The 25,955-nt window shown below is 34.4% G+C and overlaps 1 protein-coding gene across 1 annotated transcript in view; it reads right to left on the bottom strand.

Moving 5' to 3' along the window:
- The window catches only part of MED20 (Mediator complex subunit 20), a 37,295-nt gene extending 12,385 nt beyond the window's left edge, over positions 1-24,910 (bottom strand). Inside the window, exon 1 of the mRNA XM_072545567.1 lies at positions 24,483-24,910. Within this exon, the coding sequence (XP_072401668.1) occupies positions 24,483-24,820 (338 nt within the window). The 5' untranslated portion in view covers positions 24,821-24,910. The remainder of the gene's footprint in view (positions 1-24,482) is intronic.
- Between the last annotated feature and the right edge of the window lie 1,045 nt (positions 24,911-25,955).

The raw sequence follows: 25,955 nt of genomic DNA, 5'->3' as shown, positions 1-25,955 counted from the left end.
GGGATAGACAGGAAAAATTAGAAGAATATTGGGCAAAATTTTTAAATAACCACGAAAAGCTGCTAGAAGGGGGTATAACGAAAGAAAAATATTTTGAAACAAAATACTATGATCAGGTATTTAAGACATACATTGAGGGGAAAACCCTGTTGGAAGAATATGGAAGGGTGCTGAAAAGAGGAAAAGCACCGAAAGTAAAGGAGATACAGATAAGAAAACAAAGAATCGAGGAATTATTACGGCCAGAAAATGAACAAGACTTGCAGGAGGATGAAGAATTGCAGTCAGAGTTAAGAGAATACATGGAAAAGGTGAATACACTAATGATTGAAGCAGCAGTAAATGAAGAACTGGACGCTACAGATATTGGAGAAGTAGAGAGAATAAATCATCTAAAGAGGAAAGTCAGGGAAGTTTTAAAGAAAATAAGGCCAGGAATGCAACGGCCAGAAAGCACACAGAGGAGGGACGGTGTGACATTGCCGCAGGTAAAAATCCCTGTGTATGAAGGCAGATATGAAACGTGGAGAACTTTCCACGATCTGTTTACTAAAGTAATACATGAAAACGACCAGTTATCAAACGCAGAAAAAATGCAGTACCTAAAAACTCAAGTAAGAGGGGAAGCCAGCAGAATGATACAACACTTAAACATATCCGAGGCCAACTACGAAGTGGCCTGGAACATGCTAAAAGATAGGTATGAGAACCCAAGGATGATATTGTTTAAATTAATAGACAGGATGCTACTAGCGCAGGAAGTAAAGGAATCTTCTGCTAGAGCATTGAAATCACTACATGACACCTTCCACGAAAGTCTGGAAGCCATAGGAGGGTTAGGAACAGACACGGAAGCGTGGAGCCCATTGATAGCCCGAATTATCATAACGAAATGGGACAATGAAACTAGGAGGCTGTACGAAAACCACATTGGAGACAGTAGAGAGATACCGACGTACAAATCGACACAAACATTCCTACAGCGAAGATTTCAGACACTGGAACTGCTGGAGTCAGAAAAAAGACAAGAGAAGCAAGGAGGATCTCTTAGGAAACCAAGAACACATTGCGTGATATGCAACGGAGATCACGGAGTACCGAACTGCAGAGAATTTCAGGAACTCAATGTAAGAGACCGGAACAGGATGATAAAAGAAAAAGGATTGTGTACAAACTGCCTAGCACATAAAAAAGAAAAACAATGTTATTCACAATATAGGTGCAGACACTGTGGCGGAGACCACCACCATATGTTGCATTATGAAAAAGGAAACACAAGCAACAAAAGAAACTCCAATGAAACGAAACGAGAACAAACACAAGAAAGAAATGGAAGAGATTCAAACAATAGAAGAAACGGGTACCAAGCTGATAGGTACAGAGGAGGAAATAATAATCCATACAACGCCAGAGAACAAAATAACGGAAGGCGAGAAAATACACAAGATACCAATGGGCCTAGGAATAGCAACGACCAGCAAAGAGGGCAGAATTCAGTAAACTGTGCAAGCCATAAGGAAGGTGAAGCATTACTAGCGACAGCTGTGGTACGCATAAGAGATGCGAAAGGAGATTCACACATAATGAGAGCACTAATCGACCAAGGGTCACAATGCGCATTTATAACGGAACAAGCTGCGACGACGCTAGGAACAACAAGGAAGCCCATACAGGCGACCATATCCGGGATAGGCTCGTCAGGAGAAAAAACAGCCAACTGGAGTATGAAACTTTTAATCGAAACTCATTACGAAAGTGACTTCGAGATGGAACTAGAAGCACTAGTACTACCGAAGATAACAAGGAATTTACCGGAAAAGGATATAATTCTACCGGACTATAACGAGAAAAATGCAATACTGGCAGATCCAAGATATTACAAGGTAGGGAAGATAGACTTACTACTAGGAGTAAAAGAATACAGTTACATATTGACAGAAGGGATGCACAGAATAAGTAATGGACTCCTGAGTCAAAACACCAAACTAGGATGGATAGTTTCGGGAATAGCACGAGAAAGGGAGAATATAAAAGCAGAAGTATGCTGTATGATATCAAGACAAGAAATGGACGTACAAATAAAGAACTTCTGGGAATTAGAAGAAGTAAATCAGGATACAAGTTTCTCAGTGGAAGAACAAGAATGTGAAGAACTGTATCGACAGACTGTAAAAAGGAATGAAGAAGGGAGATACGAAGTAAAAATTCCGTTTAGGGAAGACGTCGCAAAGTTAGGAGAATCTAAACAGCAAGCATTCGCCAGATTGATGCAACTAGAAAGGAAGTTTGCAAAAGACAAACAGTTAGAAGCGAATTACAGACAATTCATGGAAGATTATGAAAACCAAGGTCATATGGTAATAGCAGAAAACCAGGGAGATGGGTACTACTTACCTCATCATCCAGTGAGAAAAGAGGACAGTACTACAACGAAAATAAGAGCCGTGTTTGACGCATCAAGCAAAAGCTCATCGGCAGTAAGCCTGAATGATATTATGCACACAGGGCCGAAATTACAACAAGACTTGACAAATATACTATTACGATGGAGATCCAATAAGGTAGCATACTCAGCGGATCTGGAAAAAATGTTTAGACAAATCAGAATGGCAGAAGAAGACCAAAAATATCAAAACATTTTGTGGAGAAAGGACACAAAGGACCACATACAAGAGTATAACTTAACGACGGTGACATACGGCACGGCCGCAGCACCCTTTTTAGCGTTAAGAACAATACAACAATTACAAGAAGACGAAGGAGCGAGGTTCCCGTTGGCATCGAAAATTGTAAAAGAAAACATGTATGTAGACGATATACTAGGAGGAGCTGAGACAGTGCAGGAAGCAGAAACAGCCCAAAAGGAATTAATACAACTGTTCAGAAAAGGAGGTTTCACTCTTAGAAAATGGTTGAGCAACGAAGAAAAAATAATGGAGAACGTACCGGAGGATATGAGGAACGTAGACTCGAAGGCATTCAAACAAGAAGAAGTACGGAAAACGTTAGGAATACACTGGTCACCTAAAGAGGATATAATCACATTCAAAATAGGGATAACGACGGCAAAGAAAATAACGAAAAGACACGTACTGTCAGAAGTAGCAAAACTATACGACCCACTGGGATGGATAGCACCTGTAGTAATTCAGGCGAAAATGTTCATACAGGAATTATGGGAGCAAAAGACCAGTTAGGATAAAGAATTAACTAGCAACCAACAAAGCAGGTGGAATACATACCAGGCGCAATTAGTAAATCTGGAGAAAATAACATTGCCCAGGTGGAACAACTTAAGCAAGATAAACAGAGTAGAACTGCATGGATTTGCAGATGCGTCTATGAAAGGATATGGAGCGGTAATCTACTCAAGGGTATTAGGCCCAGAAATTAAAACGAATCTAATGATAGCAAAATCGAAAGTCGCACCATTGAAAGGGAAAACGACGTTACCGAGGCTCGAGCTGTGTGCCGCGGTACTACTAGCAAATTTAATGAAGAAAACCCTACAAGCATTGAACAGGGAAAACATTGAGGTATATGCATGGTCGGACTCAACGATAACCCTGGCTTGGATAAGGGGATCATCAAAAAGGTGGAAAATGTTCGTCGCCAACAGAGTAGAGGAAATAAGACGCGTTATAGGACCGAAAAATTGGCATAAGGTAGATACAAAGGAAAATCCAGCGGACATCCTCTCACGTGGAAGTACCGCATCAGAATTATTAGAAGCAGAGCTATGGTGGAAGGGACCAACTTGGCTGACTAGTAACAAAACTTTAACTCAGGAATCAGAAGAAATACCAGAGACAAATGAGGAGGAAGTCAAAACGAAAATAACGGTGCACACGACAACGATAAAGGAGGACATATGCGAGAGATTCTCAAATTTAGAAAGAATGAGAAGAGTACTTTCAGATTGTAGGAGATTTGCAGACAAATGCAGAAAAAAGAAGGACAATGGACAAAGTCAGCTTACAGTCCAAGAATTAGAGGAAACGCTATTAAAGGTGATAAAGCACACACAGCACGCCTACTTCAAACAAGAAATAAATAAGCTGGAGAAGAAACAGCAATTAGACAAGAAAAATAAATTAGCGTCATTGGTACCATTCCTGGATAGACAAGGAATTCTAAGAGTCACCGGAAGACTGAGACACACGAATCTAAAGTACGGAGAAAAACATCCGATAATTTTGCCAAAGGATAGTGCATTAACAAAGTTACTTATAACAGATAGTCACGCAAGAAATCTACAAAGCGGATTACAACAAACACTACAGTACATAAAAAGGAAATACTGGATAATCAACGGCAGAAGAACCGTGAAAGATCATCTAGCAAAATGTTTAAGGTGCAGGAGGTATAAAAGCCAAGCAGCACAACAATTAATGGGAGATCTACCGAAAGACAGAGTGAACCCGAGTCATCCCTTTACTAACACAGGGATAGATTATGCCGGGCCAATAAAAATAAGTACCACGAGAGGCAGAGGACAGAGGAGCTATAAGGGCTACATCTCAGTATTTGTGTGTCTGTCAACGAAGGCAGTACACCTTGAGGTAGTAAGCGATATGCCTACGGATGCTTTCATCGCAGCGTTCAAGAGATTTACGGCACGCAGAGGACAGTGCAACAACGGATACAGCGATAACGGAACCACATTCGTAGGAACAGCAAATTTGTTGAAAAAAGAAAATCAAAAAATAGATGACGAGATAAAACAAGGATTACGGGCACTAGGTACCCAGTGGCATGTCATACCTGCATATGCACCACATTTCGGAGGATTATGGGAGAGCGCAGTGCGAATAATGAAATATCACTTGAAAAGAATCATCGGGGAAACAGTTCTAACATATGAAGAATTGAGTACGGTGCTGGCACAAATAGAAGCATGTATGAACTCGAGACCATTATGTGGGTCATCAGAAGACCCTGAAGGGAAAATAGCCCTGACACCAGCTCACTTCCTTATAGGGAGAGAAATTATATCACCAAATCGGGAAGAAGAGCTTACGACTTATTTGAAGATGCCGACGAGGTGGAGATTAGTGGAGAAAATAAAAAGAGACTTCTGGAAAATTTGGAAACAGGAATACCTGCACCAATTACAACAGAGAAATAGATGGCATAAGGCGCACCCTAACATAAAAGAAGAAGAAATAGTTATAATTAAAGAAGAGGATACACCTCCAGGCAGATGGCCATTAGCGAGGGTAACAGAAACACACCCTGGAGCGGAGGGATTAACCAGAGTAGTAACAGTGAGAAAGGCAAACGGGAAACTGACTAAAAGACCCATACATAAGCTAATACGACTGGAAGAAGAGAAACAGGAAAAGCCGAAAAAGGCAGCAGCACTAAGATGGAAGAAAATACTAGTAGCTATAATGTTTTTAACGATGTTAAAACCCATAAAGGCAGAACCGTATAAAATATATAATCCGGTACCAGGATTTTTCACAGAAGACCTTGGAGAGGTCGTCATAGACCGGGGAACATTTCGAATAAAGGTGTTACTCGAAAAAGGAAGAATTCGAACAGAGCACCAACTAATAGGAAATATGATACAAGGCGTACGAGAACTGTGTCATGAGATAAAAATCGTGAATTGTAAGGATATAATAGAGAAATTGGAGGAAGGACAAAGAAAGGCGGAGTCAGTAAGCGAGGGGTTGACAGTAGAAATAAAAGGAAGGGAAAGAAGAGGAATATTAGGAACAATATTAACCTCAGTATTTGGAGTCAATGACGAAGCCTACAGTAACATTGAAGCATTAGATAATAACCAAAAGGAGCTAATAAAGGAATCACAGCACCAGGCGAAGATAATGTTAGAAACAATAACATCAATCAATCACACAGAGAACAGAATAAACGAGCAAATGAACAAGTTTAACAAAGCACTAATCACAGGTCTACAAGAAATATCTAAAGGACTTAACGAAGTAGAAGACAAAGCACAAAAACTAGAAACCGAATATAGCACGTTACGAATACAAACGATAGCATTACAAGTTATGGACTTCATAAACGAATATACTCAATTTTACGAGGGAATATTAAACCTTCACTATAACCACGGACACTTCATTGATATAGTGAAACCGGGTGAAATAACCAAATTAATAGGGAAAGCAGGGCAGATACTGCCTCAAGGGGTCGAAATACGACGACAACCCATTATAGAAACAGAAGTCAGTCATGACGACAGATATATAACAGTCATCGGCTACTTCATAGTGACAGGGAAAAATAAGTACAGCATGCTCAAAGTCACGGCCATACCACTTAACGTTGAGGGGTCGATGTTGCGCACATTTGTCGCCCCAAGGAATCTACTGGTCGTAGATTATAACACACTGCACTACTTCGAATTGACCACGGAAGATAGAGAAAGGTGCTTACTGTTGACAAAGGCGCAGATAGCGTGCTCACCAACGGCTATAAGAAACATGGATACCCAACCAAACTGCATACTAGAAGAAATTTATGAGCGATCTAAGAATAGCACATGTCCAGTGGTAGCCAGGACAATACAGACAGCTCAATGGATTAAGATGGGTACTCCCAACCTCTGGCTAGTTATCACGCCAGTCACGATACACATATCCATTATTTGCGATGGAAATCGGAGCGAAAGAGTACTGGAACGAGTCACATTCCTGAAGCTTTCACCCAAATGTATCGCCCAAACGAAAAATATTACATTACTCCCCACTAGCAGTGGGGTGGACAGAGCAGTGACGAGTTACCTGAAGTCGCCAATCACTCCCGTGGCCCAACTGGTGGCGAGGACACCCCGCAAGTTTAACACGCCTCTAAACACCTACCTTGACATACCAGGAGGAGAGCTACGTCATGTGTTACTTGAGGAGGAGAGTCTGGAACAAGAAATGACGCATACGCAGTGGCGATCGATTCACGAATCTAATTGGCATTATTTTGTGGCCACCGGGATCATTACTATAATGGTAATAATTGGGATACTCACGTTATGGAAGTACCGTCCTGTTGCACGACTATGTCGTTCAGGGAATCCACAAACTCAGACTAACGAACAGGAAGTACCTGTATTAGTTAGTAATCGGCACAACAATGTACGGTCGACTTCCCAAGTTGACATCCCACTTTCCACATTTTCATCCAATTGCCCTAATTTTAATCTAGAGATAGAGTCGGACATTGATAGCTAGGGTACGGTTGGAAGATTGTTGATTATTCTTAAACTATTTATAATTTATCATGTTTGAATTTTACTATGTTATGTAATACTTATATGTAAACTTTGAGTATTGACACTTGGGCCAGATTGCCCGATTCCGCAGTATGTCCAATATCAAATCTTCAGAATTCATATCCGAAATTGGACAGTATAATTTTATCACCCAGTAGACAGAATGAATCTATTTGTTATTAAATACACACACGTAGTTAATTAGGTTACATACACATTTGGTCAATTATAAATAATAATTTGGACATCAGTCAAAAGTACTGACAAAGTTAAACAATTTACATAAATTAAATACACATATCACGCTAGGTACGCGAAAAATATTGACCCAAATAGAATTTATATAAAACTAATATCTCTTGACTAGAGAAGCATTCAATCAATATTCACTCAACGAACATATAGTCTTCAACGATCAACTTCATCAGTCTCTACTCAAAGTAATCCCGGGTCTACACCCATAGTGTACGTCTCAACAATAAACTCTGCTACTATTATTTGGTGTTTCCATTACAACAGAACGAACATCTTCACTGAGCCAACGAAGGGAATTTGTTCATATAATATAATAATGATATATATGATGATTCATAAACGCATGTTAATAACAATTGGTAATAAAGACATAAAGATACCCACTAGAAAGTTTATAATTTCAAAACGACAGTAAAATAACGTTCAATTCAAAGGTTGAAATCGCGACATAATATGAAATAATTCAACAGCAAGTAAAAGTACTTTTTCTTTACCTATTTCTTTGTCGTCTTCTGAATCTTCATTTCCATTCGTTCCTATCTAAGCACATGTTATCCACAAGGTACTTCTTCATTTTTTATTCACTACTCTTTTTACTATGGCTTGCGTCATTTTATTTATTCATATCGTTCTCACTCATAACACATATTGGGTAGTTTATTGTTTCATTAAACTTTTTCTGTTTATATCCGTATCATATAAGTTTTCTAGTTATTATAGCGTATATAGTGTATGTTAATTCCATTGTATTTCTTATATTTTCAATATTAATTCTTTCCAATCAAGATTTTCGAGCAGCTCTGAACTGTTGGCCCATTTTTGTTGCTTTTGTCACTGTTTCTCCTTTCTTTTAACTACAACTTTTCTCCACGTTGATCGGTCTTCTACATATCTGCAATCAAATGAAATATTAACTTTTTGAGATATCCGAATATTATTATAAGAGCTTTCTTCATTCAGTATCTGTTCTTAATCTATACGGATTTGTAGCAGTATACTAATAAGGCCTTATTTGTTTTATTCATTCTTCCTAATTTGCATCAATATATTAAAATAGGTCTGAAGTTTGTATCATGCTCTTTATTCCTTTAGTGACGGTATTATTAACTGTGATTATTGATCCAATAATATTTAAGTGTTTCATACTTTCGAAATTGCAGTTGTAGACTTTTTTGTTTTATCTAGATTTATTTAATTGGTGTCTTCTGTGTATTTGCTTGTATTTGGTTTTCACTTCGTTGATGTTTTAGTTTCTTATGAAATCGATATCATCAGCATTATGTTAGGAGCTGCTTTGTACATTGGACCGTTAACGAATTACATGTTAAATGGACGTTATATCTATTTTGGTAAGCTGTTCGTTAATTTTTTAACTATTTGAATCGAGAATTTGTATTTTATTAGATCTCTGGTTTATTTATTTTATATGTCTGATGTTTTGTTTCCTGTATCGTTACTACAAGGATTTTGCTGGATACCGACTTAGGGAACCTGGTGGTACGTACAAGATGTTTTGATTACCAACAGTAGAAAATTTGTCCTGCTGTAAAATCATGATTATTTTACTAGAAAATATAATGTTTTTTAATAATAATAAAGTTGTTTCACTTTGCTTTCTCCATCGAGGTCGCAGTGAGACTGCTACCATTATACCTTCTGGTATTTAAGATTTTGCCGATCAAGCAACACTTCCTATAGTCATTAACTTGGTACTGATATCTCTACTCCCCGATTTCAGCAAGCAGTCACCAAACTATTAAAACTGCTACATTCATGCCTCCTATTCAGTGGCGGCTTGTGGCTTGAGAGACAAGGTCGGCAAGGTATTTTTTGTCTCCTCAGATAGGTATACCGTCTAATAAAGACTTAAGTAAATCATCATAGGAGATTTTTTGTTTTCTTGTTTTTTGTTTTTTTTTTCTAGAAATTTAGAACCTAAACATGTTTATAAATTAACTCAAGTCTACGTTGTTTGGAAGTAACAAAATGGGTTATAACGTCATCGTAAAATTTATTAGAGTTTTGGAGAGATTTTAAAAGTTTTTTTTTCTATTGACATTTGAGACAAGCTTGACATTCTCTCTTGTTTCATGGTATTTCGACAATAAGTTTTGATTCTTTTGAGGCAAGATAAATCTCGTTCATTTGAGGCAGACGTTGGTGGTAATGAGAGAATTAATGACAATAATTTATTAATTTCGGTAACAGTTTGTTGTAATGAATTGCAGTATATAAAATTATATATATCTTGTAACTTATCCCATCTTCCGAAAATATTTGGATCAGCATATAAAACTTTTAATTCATTTTCTAATTTTATTTTATTAAAGAATGATGGATAATTTTTAATTAACCTGTCTAATAAATATCTTGGAAATTCTTTGGCGTAACTTTTAAATTTTGAATCGTCAAAGAGGTCAAAAATTTGCAAATCTTCAAAATTCGAAAAGCGAGTATCTATTTGCATAATAATAGTATCCAAAATTTCAAAATATACTCGTTTTTCGATATCTGTTTCTGTGTCATGCCTTTGTCTTTTTTTTTGGGGGTTCGGAAATATCAAGCGAGTCCAAAACTTCACTGCGTATATACTGGAAATTACTATCATTACGAAAATCTCTGAGATTTTGCACCAGTCTTGTTATTCTATTTTTGGAATGAATAATGTCAGTTAACTGATTTTGAACAACATTAAATATCAAATCGGTTTGGGTAAACACTTTCTTAAAAATATTTAAAAGTATGTTAAAAGAATAATCATTTAATAAAGTTTTCAAACCGATTGCTTCACAGATCGAGATATCATCACTTTGAAAATCGTCGCATTCAATAATAAAATCAAAAACTTCCAAAAGCTCCAAAAATGTAACTTTTAATACACAGAAGAAATAATTATATGCAGAAAAAACACAAATTAAAAAACGTTATCCACTTATTGTACGCAAGAGAGATACCTCTAGGAAAAATCAAAACGACCGAAAATATATACCAAAATAACACAATAAAAGTAAAAGTAGAAGAAGAACCAACCGACCCTAATAAAGCTGATAATGGGATAAGACAGGGATATTTCCTGAGTCCTCTATTGTTCAACCTGATTATAGATAAAATAATAAAAAAGTAAGAACTAAAAAAAGATACCAAATGGAAGAAAAACAAATTAAAATAATCTGCTGTGCAAACGACGCAATACTACTCTTTCAAAATGAAGATGATTTACAACGTATGCTGCACCAATTTCATATAACTGCCAGAAAATTTAACATGTTAATTTCCCCAAAAGAGACAAAATTCATGGTTACAACAGCAAATTTACTAAGATGTTAATTGGAGCTGAAAGGTCAGATAATAGAACAAGTGATGGAGTTTAAATATCTAGCCATCATATTATCTAGCTACGAAAAGCTCGAAACTAAAGTGGAAGATCCAGTGAATAGAGCAAACAGAGCCGCAGGCTGCCTAAATGAAACAATATGAAGCAATAAAACTATCGGGAAAGAAACGAAAGGCAGAATTTACAAAACAGTCATCAGACCAATGACATACGCGGCAGAAACAAGACCTGACACAGAGAGGACAAAAAGGATATTAGAAACATCAGAGATGAAAACACTTGGAAAAATTGATGGTAAGACACTATGGGACAGAGCTAGAAGTACAGATATACGACGTAGATGCAAGGTGGAGAACATCAAGAACTGGTTAAGAAATAGAAGAGTAGAATGGAACGATCATATAAGCCGAATGACAACAAATAGAGTAGTAAAGACGGCAAGAGACGGTTAACCCGTAGGAAGACGATCAGTAGGAAGATCACGAAAACGATGGAACGGCAACTTACTGGAGGCACATTGAAAAATGACAGTCATGTCTATATAAAAAGAAGAAGAAGAAGAAGAAGACATAGGATAAACATTAAAATTGCTGCAAGAAAGATAAAATAAATCAGTCATATTAATGTAGAATAGCAGAGGACAGAGTGTTTAGAGAAAATAATGAATCAGTCATATTAATGTAGAATAGTAGAGGACAGAGTATTTGTCATAGCTTTGGACAAGTGCCCAATTAAAAAAAGAACACAGGTCGTCCAAAAAAGATGGAACTCTAAAAAGAAAATAGAATAGATTTAAAAAAATAAAAGCATAAACATGTCTTTTCCTACTTTTTTAATATTGAAAATACGTAAATAGAACATTGAATTAAAATGTAATCTTTGATAATCTGTGATAAACCCATCATCTGAACAGTGGCGCCGATATATGTAGTTGAAATTGTTTACACTTATTTTAACTGTTTATTTTGTTATTATCTAGATATGAGTTGCGACCGATATCACAAACTTATTTAATTTTCATAAAGAGGCTCTTTAATACCTAAAATTATTACTATACAAATCTGATTCGAAATATCGTCAAAAAGTAATACACGGCATGTAAAATTTAAATTTTTAATAAAAAGTAAAAGATTAGGCATTACTTATGGGATTCAAAGAACGAGCGTTAAGGAAGATTGAAGTACTAATAAGATCACCGCAATCGGGCATACTCCGGGTAATGATGAATTAATTAATCGGTTAATTCTTCAGTCACCCCTTTAATATGATTTTGTCAAATTGGTCCTTTTTAGGACCAAATATTCTAATAACATATGTCTATAACTGTTAAGGGTATATCTAGAGATCAAGAAACTTTACTTTACTTAAACTTATCAGACATATGAGCTAAACACGAATGTAACTTACTTCTAGTGCAGGAAACACATATAGGGCCTAACCTAGGGTATTTGGTATATAGCTGATCGCTGAAAACCACATCATAGATATAGACATGCTATTTCTGTCGGAAAAGAAGCAAAGGATAACTTAAAGTAAGAAAGGACAAAACCAGTCAGCCGAGAGAACCTTTTAACGATGTTGAGCTTGGATCCACCATCTACATATTTAATGAAAAATAATACAACTACCGACATTGAGGAGTTGAGCACAAAGCTTATTACGAAACCTGGACCAAAAACACTCTACAATGGCTTATCCGGATGATGAACAACTGTATTCAAATTATGAAGATACCCAAAATTTAGAGACAAGCCAAAGTTGTTACCTTGCTTAAACCTGGCAAAAAAAAGACCGGGTACGAAAAATATCCGGTATCAGGGGTGGTATTTTTCAATCTAAATGCCGCTTACGACACCTTAAATTACAGAATATTTCTCCAAAAACTATATGATATCCCCTTAGATAACAAGCTCACTTACATTGTCTGCGTATGCCAACATAAGAGAATATTTTTTGTATCACTCACTGGTAAGAATAGCAGATGAAGAACGGTCTCGCTTGGGGTAGCATAAAGGCACCTACACTGTATAACATTTACACAAACAAACGATCCATACCAAACTGAACATCCAATCTTGTCATAAAATCATTGAACTGTAGACTTCCTATAAATTCCTTGAAAATAGTTTGTATCACACCGGGTCAGTCACAGATTATTGTTTAAAACTAAAAGGTAAATTGAGGACCAGAAATAATATTCTTCGCAAGCTTGTCAGCTAAAAATGAGGCGCACGTCCTTCCGCCCTTAAAACATAGACGCTTGTACTATATGCTTCTGCTGCCGAATATACCTTGTTAGACAAATTAACCATTCTTTCTTTTTGTGCACACTACTACCCATTTTAACACAAAAATATCTATTGTAGCACTTAACCATATTTATTTTGAGATAGCCTTTTATCGAGATATCATATGTAGTACACAAATAAGACCAGAACTAAAATATTAAAAAAGCTTTATACAATATATCGCAGAAGATTGGATAAAATAAAAGTAGTTTTTATTAATCAGATGCTTACATAAAATGTACAAAGACATACTCACGTAAACAAAATATATTACGAAATTTCTGTAATTAAAAAAAACATCAAGTTCGGCATTGAACTAATAAAATTATATTAAATAAAAAAACAACATCTTTAAAAATACAGAAAAAATAAAATTTTCTATGCAAACGAACATTCCATTCAATAATAAGCTCAAAATCCTTTTGTATCTACATACCTGTTTTTTAAAGAACCAGTTACATTTTAGTACTTAGTTATACCAGGTAATATGATATCCTCTGTTACACAGTGTAATGCGTATGACATTCCACTGTCTACAAACAGTAGATAAAAATAAGGAGCCCATATAAACCGTTCAGGGTATATGTTGAAAATATACGGCATAATCGCACAGTTGCCAAACTCTCAGAGCTTACTTAAACCGATAAACGTATGGTTCAAATATACAATGAAGAAGATCTGAACGACCCCTATAATATATACACGTGAACTAAGCGATATACATTTATGATACAGGGGTATTTACGGGCTCCAAAAAATTTTTATAAATTATTAAACTCTACATGTTGATGAATCGACTGAACCAATATTACGGAATTGTCAAGTGAGCTCCGTATATCGGTATCCACTTGACCACGGAGCTCAATTGAACCTGAATTTTAACATGGGCGGAGTTCACTTAATGCCGTAGATATATATATATATATATATATATATATATATATATATATATATATATATATATATATATTGTTATGATATGTAAAATCGAGAAAAATATTGGTTTGTTTAAAAATATTTCAAAATTCAATAACATTAAAATAATTCAGATAAGTAGGATAATATCCAACAAACATTTCGGAGAAGGAAAGTTATTAAATCCTTGGATTTCCTGTACTAAACAAAGTGTAAGCTTTGCATTTATTTCTTTGTTATACTTGAGTGACCCGCATAAGTTTAAGTGAAAGCCACAGACAATTGAACGGGGTTTTTCAAAATACATTAATGCAGTGATTAAAGACAATAGAAGGGATTATAGAAAGTGGTTTTTGTTAGTTTTTAAGAATTATAGAAAAATATTATTTGTAAATAAGTTTTAGGAAATTTATAAGTATAGGTAAAAATTTGTTTGTTATCGAAATGAAAAAATGGGGGAATTGTGACGAGTTGTGATTGGCGGAGATTGAAAAAGGCGGGATAAGTATGTAGAAAAAAGTTTAGCGAGATTGAGGAGAGAGAAAAGATATAGTCAGTTGATTTTCCAAGTCTGTAAGAGGAACAGTGATTGTTCTCTGGTGGTTCCAAAGAAGTAGCAAGCAGTAGTGTTGAATGTTAGTGAGTTTTTGTGGAGTTAGTGTATCTGACAGGAGCTGAAGCAGCAAAATATTGTAAGTCATATTTTCCTACATATATTCCAAGAGTCACTGTTCAGGCCAACGAGAGATTCAGTTTATCGTAAAGAGAAGATATTTCAAGAGTCATTTTTCACTCGGGCCAACGAGAGATTCAGTTTATCGAGAGGAGAAAGGCTATCATAATTTGAATGATTTTTGCTTTTGAAGGAGATCATTAAGGACGATATACTTGCAACAATCTGTTGTAAGATTGCTGATTACATAGGGAGCGGTTGAGAGGAGATAATACAGTCTACAAGGAACAAGGATTTGGACCACTCATCATCAGAGAGAGATATTTTTGTTTTCTGCAGTTTTTTTTTTCTTTTATTGATAACACAATTTTTACTCGTAATTTAGAAAGGATATAAATATTTTGATTAGGAGAGTTAGAATAGTTTGGGATTTTGAGTTTTCAATTAATATTGTTTGTACCATAAATTTTGATTGTTCACGTACGGAGAACAAAATTTTGAGAATCCTTATATGAGATTTGTTTATTGAAAACTTTTGAGTGTGAATTATTTCATTATTTTTATTTCAATATATAGTGTTAGATCATATGTGTTTTTTATTATTCCGGTATTCTCTGGACCTTACCTTTCACATGTAATAGCATAGATATTGAAGCACGAATTTAACCCTGAGATAAAAGAATTAAAAATTGTGATAGAGTCATAATCATATCATTTAAATAATTTTAATTAATCAAAAATTAATTAGCTAATTATTGCTTGGCGCACCAAGACTTTAAATATCACAATAACTGGCTTCCAAAACGTGGGGCTTGAAAATATCGCAGCTTTACATTTGAAGGAAGGGAAAGAGATCTGGAATAAGTACAGGTAATCCAGAGATAAAGACATAGAACATTGAGGGAATTTGAATTTGAAAGTATTTTGACAATTTTTCCAGGGAATATAAATTTGATTTATTGATTGATCGTAGTTAGTGGATATTTACTGCTATTGAATTATTTGATTTTATTTTCTTTACCAATCGTACATTTGATATTTATTTTGAATTATTTGAATTTTACTGATTGCATATTTGATATTTGTCGTGAAAATTTAATACATTTGGGGAGAAATATTGTCGTGTTCTGAAACATATAGAGTGTTGTAAAATTTCACATTTGGCGGGGACAAAAACAGTAACGAAAAGAAACAACATGTCGACCACAAGGAGTCAAAGCAAAATGCAAGAAAGGAAGGAGGATAACAGAGAAGATGAAACAATTTTGGAAGAAATATCGGATAATGAAGGAAATGTGACAATAGTTGAGGAGAGAAAAGAACTATCAGGAATAGATAAAATATTACAACTAATGCAACTCCAGTCACAAAAAATGGATAAAAATCAACTAGAAACAAAACAGACAATGGAAGAAAACCAACGGGAAACAAGGCTAGCAATAGAACAAAAATTAGAAGAAAATGATAGAAAAATGGAAAAGCGTTTTGACAAATATGAAAATGAGGTAAAAGTCTGTTTAGAAAAAGTCAGAGAAGAAACAGAGAGGAAACTAGAGATGCAGAGAGAAGAAATAGAAACTAAAATGAAAGATATTAAGACTGTACAGAAAAAAGAATTAGAACAGTTAGAAGAAAAATTTGAAATGGCGCTACAAGAAGACAGGAAGGAAATAGAAAGAAGATTAAAGCAAAATGAAAAACAAATGGCAGAAATTGAACTAAGAGGGGTAGAGAGAAAAGAAGTTATCATCCATGGAACAAGCGAGTCGAAAATACAATTTGGTGGGGATATTCGGAAAACACACCCAGTACCGTTTGTTAAAAATTTGAAAACCAAATTACAACATATTAGATATTTTGACGATTGCAAAGAAACAATAAGAAACCATTTGAAAGAAGGAGCAGCGTTATGGTATGAAAGCAAGGAAGATGAGTTTGAAAATTGGACAGATTTTGAAAAAAAATTTCTCAACTATTTCTGGGGGAAAAATAAACAGAGAGAAATCAACCAAGAGCTACAGAATGGAAAATATCACGAAAAAATGGGAATATCTGAAGAAAGATATGCTTTGCAGATATATAACAATTCAAAATATCTAGAATACAAATATTCTACCGAACAGCTGGTAGAAATGATCAGCAGACATTTTGAGGAAACGTTGGAAGATCACGTGATTTTGAGAAACTATCAAGATATTGATAGTTTGTGCCAATTCCTTCAATTAAAAGAAGCGAAAAGAAAAGAAATGAGAAATAGAAGACAACATGACCAATATAATGGACCGGAAAGAAGGTATTCATCAAATTATGACCAGAGAAACCGACATCCCAGATCAACAAACGAATATAGGCCGAGAAATTACAATAATTACAATAGACAACAAAATTACGATAACAGGAATGACACACAACAGAGAACATATGAAAATCACAACAGGAATAGAGATGCACAAAATCCTCCGAATAGGAATACTAACGAACAAAGGGACGATAGAAATAACCAGAGCTTCCAACAACAAAATAAAAGGGAGATGAGTCATGTAGCAATAGGAAACTACAGACAAATTTCTAATTCTAATCTAATATTTTTAGATGCATTTATAAAACATAAAGCGATTAAAATTGTGATTGATTCCGGATCGGAGATATCGCTAATCAATAAAAAACTAGTAAAAGAATTAAATTTGGACAGATTTGTGTATAAGATTCCTAGGGTTGATTTAGTGGGTGCAAACAATAAAAATTTGACGACAGTAAACGAAGGCTTGGGAGTACAGATAAGAGTGGGAAACAAATTCCATATTATGAAATGTGTGGTGATTGAAGATTTAAATCATGATATGATAGCGGGAATTGATGAATTGAGAAAAAAAGATATCACCATAAATTTTTCGGAAAATAAACTGGAAATCAGAGCAGAACCAGACAACGCAGGAGAAGAAAAGCAAACAGATAGGAAAACAAATTCTGGAAGGATCAATGCACAGAAAAAACGCAAAGAAATCGATATGACTGTAGAGGATAAACCGAAAGTACAAGAACAAGATCTAACAGAAAAGAAAAAGAGAAGGAAGAAAAAGAAGAAGAGTTCGAAAAGAAAGCAGGAAAATAAGATGGAGACCAGAGAAAAACAGGAAATAGAAGGTACAGAAGAATTGTTGGCAACCGACGATAAAACAGAATGGAAGCAGGAAGAAAAAGAAGGTATCATCAGAGAAGTGAAAGGAATAGAAACATGGTGCTCGGAATACCAAAGGGAATTAGAGGATAAAAAGAAAACAGAAGAAAAAATGGCACTGATGGACGAGAATCCAGAATTTTGTGAAGAAGTATTATGGACAGTGAACACATGTGAACAAAAGGTGGATGAAAGAAAAATAAATTGTGAAAAAAACATGGAGAAGGAAATAGAGAAGATTTTAGGAAACCATGGAGATTTTGTTAATAAAGTAAATCAAGTGGTTAAAAATTATGAACTTTCTTTTAATGGAAAATACTTGGAAAAATTTAAAACGAAGATATATCCAATCCCGTATAAAGACAGGCAATATACGGGGTATTTTAACATTCACGACATTTGTCAGTATCATAAGTAGATTTTAATAACATAGTGAAATAATTTGATCCTAGAAAACTTTTGTCATTTTTAAAATTTAACAAAGAGTTTTCGGCAGATCAAATGGCGGGGATTTGTTATGATATGTAAAATCGAGAAAAATATTGGTTTGTTTAAAAATATTTCAAAATTCAATAACATTAAAATAATTCAGATAAGTAGGATAATATCCAACAAACATTTCGGAGAAGGAAAGTTATTAAATCCTTGGATTTCCTGTACTAAACAAAGTGTAAGCTTTGCATTTATTTCTTTGTTATACTTGAGTGACCCGCATAAGTTTAAGTGAAAGCCACAGACAATTGAACGGGGTTTTTCAAAATACATTAATGCAGTGATTAAAGACAATAGAAGGGATTATAGAAAGTGGTTTTTGTTAGTTTTTAAGAATTATAGAAAAATATTATTTGTAAATAAGTTTTAGGAAATTTATAAGTATAGGTAAAAATTTGTTTGTTATCGAAATGAAAAAATGGGGGAATTGTGACGAGTTGTGATTGGCGGAGATTGAAAAAGGCGGGATAAGTATGTAGAAAAAAGTTTAGCGAGATTGAGGAGAGAGAAAAGATATAGTCAGTTGATTTTCCAAGTCTGTAAGAGGAACAGTGATTGTTCTCTGGTGGTTCCAAAGAAGTAGCAAGCAGTAGTGTTGAATGTTAGTGAGTTTTTGTGGAGTTAGTGTATCTGACAGGAGCTGAAGCAGCAAAATATTGTAAGTCATATTTTCCTACATATATTCCAAGAGTCACTGTTCAGGCCAACGAGAGATTCAGTTTATCGTAAAGAGAAGATATTTCAAGAGTCATTTTTCACTCGGGCCAACGAGAGATTCAGTTTATCGAGAGGAGAAAGGCTATCATAATTTGAATGATTTTTGCTTTTGAAGGAGATCATTAAGGACGATATACTTGCAACAATCTGTTGTAAGATTGCTGATTACATAGGGAGCGGTTGAGAGGAGATAATACAGTCTACAAGGAACAAGGATTTGGACCACTCATCATCAGAGAGAGATATTTTTGTTTTCTGCAGTTTTTTTTTTCTTTTATTGATAACACAATTTTTACTCGTAATTTAGAAAGGATATAAATATTTTGATTAGGAGAGTTAGAATAGTTTGGGATTTTGAGTTTTCAATTAATATTGTTTGTACCATAAATTTTGATTGTTCACGTACGGAGAACAAAATTTTGAGAATCCTTATATGAGATTTGTTTATTGAAAACTTTTGAGTGTGAATTATTTCATTATTTTTATTTCAATATATAGTGTTAGATCATATGTGTTTTTTATTATTCCGGTATTCTCTGGACCTTACCTTTCACATGTAATAGCATAGATATTGAAGCACGAATTTAACCCTGAGATAAAAGAATTAAAAATTGTGATAGAGTCATAATCATATCATTTAAATAATTTTAATTAATCAAAAATTAATTAGCTAATTATTGCTTGGCGCACCAAGACTTTAAATATCACAATAATATATATATATATATATATATATATATATATATATATATATATATATACATATATATATATATATATATATACATATATACATATATAGACCTGGCAGAAGACGCTTAGGCAGAACATGTCGGTAAAGGGTATTAATATTGATATGGCCCAAGATAGACACTTTAGCCTGGGTTATTATACATAATATATACTTATATATATTTGAATTTAACAATTACTTAAAATGAACCTCATGTTAACTGATAGTAGGAAGACAAAACTGCACAATAGGATAGACAGTTTTATTTTGGAGAAATATACTAGAATAGGCATGAGGTCTGTAATATGAACACAACAGAACTAATAAGTTGCTTAAAAAATATTATTAATTTATATGTTTACTTTTTGCAAAACTAAGAAAATAAGCCCAATAATATGTGTAAAGTGTGGAAAAGCGTTCCATAACTCATGCACGGCACGAGATTAGTCCAGAAAACTTTAAATTTTAGATGAAATGCGTGAGATTCTAAGGTCCTTAAATAGTGGGGATGGCATGGAAATTACAATCCTATATATATATATATATATATATATATATATATATATATATATATATATATATATATATATATATATATATATATAGAGAAAAGAAATTTAATCTTTGCAGATTAGTTAAATAGTAAACTCTTAAATATTGGGGAAATCTGCAAGAAAGACTCTAATGTGTATCAATTGTTTCGCCGAACGTTTTCGCCAAAGAGAATTAATTTGGCTTCTTCAGGGCTGAAAGAGAATAAATTATAATTAGCTACCATATATTATCTATTAAAACATTATTGATCTTACCGTAACTTGTAGAGTTAGAATATTAAAAAACTTTGCTAGTAACATAGTGGTGTTTTTTGTTACTATGTATGTGCAAAAAAAGTTTTTTTATAAGGTTCGAAATGTATGGTAGCTTTGAACTTGACACGTAAAGGCTTACCCAAGGTTAATCGAAAAACCCAATGTAACTACATTTAAAAGGAGGTAATTCTTTGAATTGTCGGCAATAACTAAATTTTTGATTTTCAGACAGTTAAAAGTGAGGTTCTGTTTGAGCCAGAACGCAAGCGCTGACAACTTCATTATTAGTTCGTATGAATCTTTATGTCGTTAAGGTTCATTGGTAAGAAACGGTATATATATATATATATATATATATATATATATATATATATATTTTCTACATTATTCTACAGTATTCACTGCCTTCCCTCGCTCAACTGTTTCCATTTCTCTCTGTTGTCCCATTCTCCATCGTTTGGGCCTCTTTTACTCATGGCGTCATCTACTTCGTTCCTCTAGGATTTTCGTGGTCGTCCTCTTTTCCTCCTTCCTATGGGGCTCCATTTGGTTGTCTTTATCCATCTGCTGTCACTAGTTCTTCTTACATGTCCATACCACTTAAGTATTTTTTGTTCTATATATGTTATTATGTCTGTTTCTATTGATGTTCTTTGCTTTATTTCATCATTACTTCTCCTATCCATTCTTGTTACTCTGCAGCATCTTCGCAGGCATTCCATCTCTGTTGCTACTATCTTACTGCTGTTTTTCTTGTTTATGATCTAAATTACAATCATTCATCTTGTAAATGAACTCATTGGTGAGTTGAGAAGTAAAAATCAAATATAAGAGGAAAATAATTAGATGCTATGAGAAAAAAATTAAAAGCATAGAGAAAAAGTTACCAAAAAATTCCATGGTGGATTTGTCTGAGCTGCCACCTAAACCAAGAATATCAAGTAATTCAATTGTATCTGTGACGCCTGTTAAAGATATCAACCTTCAGCTGATTAAAGGTAAATGGGAAACCCAAACAAAAGAGGTTCTTACAAAACAACTCATCCAACACACATTAAAAGGCCAGATCCACTTCAGGGAATAAATGAGAATGCTGAATGGAAGCATCCTGCATGAGGTCACAAAACATACAATGATTTTCCTGTCAGGTTTCGATCCAAAAACGGAAGCTCATAAAATACTTAGCTACCTAAAAGAAAAAAGAACTGGATGAAAATATTATCTGCAAAAAAATGAAATCCAGGACAGATAAGTACAAATGTTCATTTATAATTACTGTTCCAAAACTAAAATACCTCCTGTAATGCAGAAAGGATTATGGCCGAATAGTGTAATTTTTAACCATTTTCAGAATGTACAGAGGCACCCCAGTGTCAAAAGATAGTCTACAGCACCCTCCAAAAAAATTTATCAGTTCTCCACTTAAATACGCAATCATATAGAACAAGTATTGATGTCATTAATTTTATCCTAGAAGATCATGATGAATACTTTGCTCTTTGTTTAACTGAGCACTGGAAAGCAGAAGAACAACTGAGGCACTACAATGTGAGGAATTTTAAACTGATATCTTCATATTGTAGAAGCAGTTGACTAAATGGCTTGGCAATTGGTAAAAGAGGTTAAGGGTGATTCTAAAATTCAAGGTAATTTCTGTTTAGAGTGCCTCTCAGGTGCTTTCTAAAGAAATAAATCAATTTATAGCAAATGCAGCACCAGAAGCTGTAAAGGAAATAAAGCATGTAAAAAATTTTCAAATTAATATCGAACAAAATAATCATTGTATGTTTCTAACTCCTATTTCAGAGAAAGAAATAGGCCACTAAATAAATAACTTAAAAAACAAGAATAGCTCTGGTTATGATGAAATATCAACCAACTTAAACCAATTAAGTAAATATGTTTCATCAGGGATTTCTCTTCCTCTTTCTTTTATAGTTACCTAATGCTTCTTTCAGAGAAGGTCTTCTTCTTCATGTGCTATTTCCTCTAAGAAGGTTGGCAACCATCATGGCAATTAGCACTCAGGGAAGGTACATTTCCTCAAAGTTTAAAACTGGCAATTGTTAAGCCACCACATAAAAAGGGTGATGTTACTAAGATGGAGAACTATAGACCAATAAGCCTTCTTCCAGCATTCTCAAAAATATTCGAAAAAGCAATATATTCCAGACTACAAAACTTTTTTACTACAAACAACTTACTTATTTAGTAATGGTTTTCTTGCAGGGAGCAAGAGTCTATCTAAGACTTTCGATAGCCTAGATCATGTTTGTTTATTACAAAAATTATATTGTTATGGAATAATTGGACCAGCATTAAAATGGATAAAATCATTTCTCACAGATAGGTCACAAAAAGTATGCTTAAAGAAAAAGGGATGTAAGGTTTACTCTGAACCGGCCAATTTAAAATTAGGCATATCATAGGGGAGCATCTTGGGGCCTTTTCTCTTTTTGGTCTACATGAACGACCTTCCAAATGCGGTAGTTAGTAGTTCCTCAAACCTTGTAAATTTCGCAGATGACTCAAATGTGCTTTTCTGGGAAAAAATATTAAACAATCTTTAATAAATCAACGCAGATTATGGCTTACACTGACGATCTGGATTTGATCGCACATACTACACGAGCACTTAAAGAGATGACTTCCACCTTCTTGACAGTCGCACAAAATATGGGCCTTAAAATAAACGAGGAAAAAACCAAAATGTTAGCATCTATTCTATCTATCTATCTATATATATATATATATATATATATATATATATATATATATATATATATATATATATATATATATGTAGTAAATAAGTTTACATATTTGGGTTCTCTCATAACAAACGATAATGACACATCTAAAGAAGTAAAACGGAGGGTACTGCTAGCAAACAAATGTTATTTTGGACTAAGCAACCAGCTAAAAAACAGAAATTTAAGCCAGAAAACCAAACTAATAATATATAGAACACTCATCCTACCAGTGCTGACATATGGGTCAGAAACATGGACCACCTCCAAAACAGACGCAAATCTTCTGCTCGTCTTCGAAAGGAATATACTAAGAAGAATAATGGGCGCATTCTGTGAGAATGGTATTTGGAGAAGGCGATATAATTTCGAATTGTACGAGAAGTATAAAAAAATAGTAAATGGTATAGAGATGTAATATCCTTCATAAAAATAGGTAGGCTTAGATGGGCTGGACATGTGTCAAGAGCAAATGAAAATTACCCACCCAGACAAACTCTATTATCGGTCCCAGTGGGAAATAGGAGTAGAGGCAGACCACGACTGAGATGGAGGGACGGTGTGGACGAGGACGCAAGGAAAATCGGCGCGGCAAATTGGCAACGGTTGGCGATGAACAGAAACGACTGGCGAAATAGACTGGGGAAGGTCAAGGCTCAACTAGAGCTGTAGCACCACTGATGATGATGATGGGTGATCTTAGGACTAAAGGCGGGAGAATCCTGTAGAGGCAGATTCAAATTACACAATATACTTATTCACTTTCTCAGCCATCTATATATTTGAATGTATTATGTTCCTTTTTAAAAATGTTATTTGTTTTATCACCTGCTTCAGAATTACAAATATAATATAAGAAGCCTTAATTTGAATTTCCCACTTCATAGATTGTCTATGAATAACAGAGAGAAGTCCTTTGTATGCATGTGTTAAATTTTACAATATATCCTTGATCAGCATATTTAATTTGTAATGTTAATATATTTTAATCTGTGATGTCAATATATATTTTTTTAATCTGTGGTTAATAATGTGACATTATTTGCTCAATTATGTTAAAAAAATTATGCAAATGAAAATTGAATCTACTCTACTTACCTTGGTCCCTTTGACTCTGCCTTGGTTTGTTTTTTGGAAGTATAAAAATGGGACATTTTCATCATTAGTAAATCAAACAATCCATCAGTGGCTAATGGAATTGTTTTGGTGCCAGTTTCAAGCAAAGAAAATACAGTGGCAGGTTGTTCTGAATTATGTAGAACATGAACTGTCCTAGGGTGTCCTAACTGTTGTACAGAAGTGTATGTTTCACAGTCTACTAAAAATTGACCTTGCTGAGTGGCCCCTAAAGCTAAAATTCGTTTAGATAAAAGCTCAATAGTTTGAGGTCCTGTTTTGTTATCAATTGGAAATTGACTTAAAATTGTTACTCCCATCCTACTTATTCTCTATTTTCGGCTTTTATTTATTTTCTGACTTGTTCATTGTATTTAGGGTTATGTCTTATGTATAGTCAGAGATCTCTGTTCTGTGTATTATTCTTCTTCTTCTTTTTTCTGTTTATAGGCTTGCATACTCGTGCAGTCGTGCATCTGGCACTGCCAGCCAGGAATGCCAGGTCTGGGAATTTTTTCTCATAACTGGGGAAAATTGAGAATCTTTGGGGACTGGGGATTTAAAATGACTAATATCTTTAAAAATAAAACTGGCTAAAATATGTTTTAGCCAGTTTTTAATTTTATTAAATTTAGTAAAAAATTATTATTTGTGAAAGTCCAGTAATTATGTGAATATTAAATGTACTACAAGGACAAGATAAGAACGGGCTGACTGATTCGACATATAGGCCACACTCAATACAGTTTGGTAAATTGGCGCTACCGCGAACCATGATACTATGATTAAGAAGATAAGATATTGCGCATAAGTCGTGACGTAATTGGAGAGTTGCACGTTCGTAATGTCAGTTTTTTGTATGTGTTAATAAATAATCTATAATAAGTAGTTTGGGGATATCCTTTTGTGTACGATTATTGTAATTATTAAACCTTTATTTAATATTATTATTTTGCTAATTGAATAATTTCATCACAGAATGCATAAAAATCCCATTTAACTTTAACAAGAATTCAAATTCTACTCTCCAATAACGGCATGCGCGAACACAACCGAGTTTGTGCTACGGGAAGATCCTATCTTGTTAGTCGTAGTATCATAACGCGAACAATTATATTGCCTGGGGTCCCGTGACACTGTCATCTATTATGAACCACCTGTGTAGGTCCGGGGTTGCCTGACTTACAAAAAACAAATAAAATTATCAAGACTTCTTAGGAGTCTTAGTCTTAGACAAGGAAAGAGAGCTTGTCTAAGTTAGGATTCATGAGGCATTGTCATTTGTCATTTCCTGTAATGGACAGTGGAAGTGTGACGTCACAACTGTTAATTACTTTCCAAACAAAAGTAGAAATGCCCAATCGTTACCCTAATATTACAAGGTTGTATGTAACAATATTGCTAATTTGAGAAAAATCGATTTAAAAAAATGAGCTTTCATAAAAATCAAATTGT

The sequence above is a fragment of the Diabrotica undecimpunctata genome, chromosome 1, assembly GCF_040954645.1.
Source record: "Diabrotica undecimpunctata isolate CICGRU chromosome 1, icDiaUnde3, whole genome shotgun sequence".
In the NCBI taxonomy this organism is placed as follows: Eukaryota; Metazoa; Arthropoda; class Insecta; order Coleoptera; family Chrysomelidae; genus Diabrotica; species Diabrotica undecimpunctata.
The sequence above is the reverse complement of the archived record's forward strand: the minus strand, read 5'-3'. Positions and strand labels throughout refer to the sequence as shown.